At 64.1% G+C, this 965-nt stretch overlaps 1 protein-coding gene across 7 annotated transcripts in view; it reads left to right on the forward strand.

The window, feature by feature from the left end:
* The first annotated feature begins 6 nt into the window (after positions 1-6).
* SAMD10 (sterile alpha motif domain containing 10) overlaps positions 7-965 on the forward strand; it is a 5,605-nt gene continuing 4,646 nt past the window's right edge. For all 7 annotated transcript variants that reach the window (XR_001514879.1, XR_001514878.1, XR_001514880.1 and 4 more), the window contains exon 1: positions 7-199. Coding sequence is in view for 3 of the 7 variants with exons in the window: in XM_006769501.2 (XP_006769564.1) it covers positions 160-199 (40 nt within the window). In the remaining 4 variants the exon portion in view is untranslated. The remainder of the gene's footprint in view (positions 200-965) is intronic.

A 965-nucleotide genomic window follows, 5' to 3' on the forward strand; every position in this document is an offset into this window, starting at 1 on the left:
GGGCACCCCTGCCTGCGTGTGCTCCTGTGTCAGGGCTGCCCTAGCTCTCAGCGTTCCGATGCGGACACAGACCCCTATTCGGCCCGCCGCCCATGGGGCCCCAGCCATTCCTGGGAGGGCAGGAGCCCAGCTCTGGGAGCTGATGGGGGAAGCAGATGAATGCAGCGCAGAGGTTGGGAGCTGGTCGGCATGTGGGAGGGTGAGTCCCAGGCGTGGCTGAGCTGGGGACAGGTAGGGCGTCACTGCTCAGCGTTAGGTGGACGTGCACGACTGCACTCTGCACAGTCCACGGCACCTGGGCTCACCCCGCACGGACCTGGGAGGGCACTCGGGCGCCGGGCACAGCAGGCAGAGCCCCAGGCAGAAGTCTGACCTTGTGCCCTGGCCAGTCGGCTCCGTGGATGGCAGGCTGAGGGTCCTGGTTCGATTCCTCGGTTGTAGGCTGCATCTCCGGGACCCATCCATGTGTCTCTCTCACATCCATCTCTCTCCCTCCCTTCCACCCTCTAAAAGTCCATGGAAAACACCCTCAGAGAGGATGAACAGAAAGAAAGAAAGCGGGCCTTCTCCCTGCTTGGGAGCAAGCACACGCCTCCTGCCTCTGCAGCCTCCTTGGGGTTCCTCCCTGCGTCGCCCGCCCGGCCCGGCCCTTTTAGGGCCAAGCCTTGGGCACTGAGTCAGACTCCGGGCTCCGGAGGGGCAGACCCTTGCAGCCCTGGGGTTCACAGTGTGGTGGGGGGCAAGAGGGGGTCGAACGGACTTCTGGGAAGCAAGTGCCCACTCGAGGGAGAGGCCTATGGGAAACTCTGGAAAATGTGTCAATTAAGGAGTAAGTTAAAGGAGTAACCTGAGGTAGGAGAATGGAGGGACGTGGTCGGTCTGGCCTTTGACCTGGGCCCAGGGGCAGAAGGTCCCGGACCCCTCCTGCCGGGCACACCCAGGGGACGGAGGTGGGCGGACGCCCG

The sequence above is a fragment of the Myotis davidii genome, unplaced genomic scaffold (assembly GCF_000327345.1).
Source record: "Myotis davidii unplaced genomic scaffold, ASM32734v1 scaffold244, whole genome shotgun sequence".
NCBI classification, from domain to species: Eukaryota; Metazoa; Chordata; class Mammalia; order Chiroptera; family Vespertilionidae; genus Myotis; species Myotis davidii.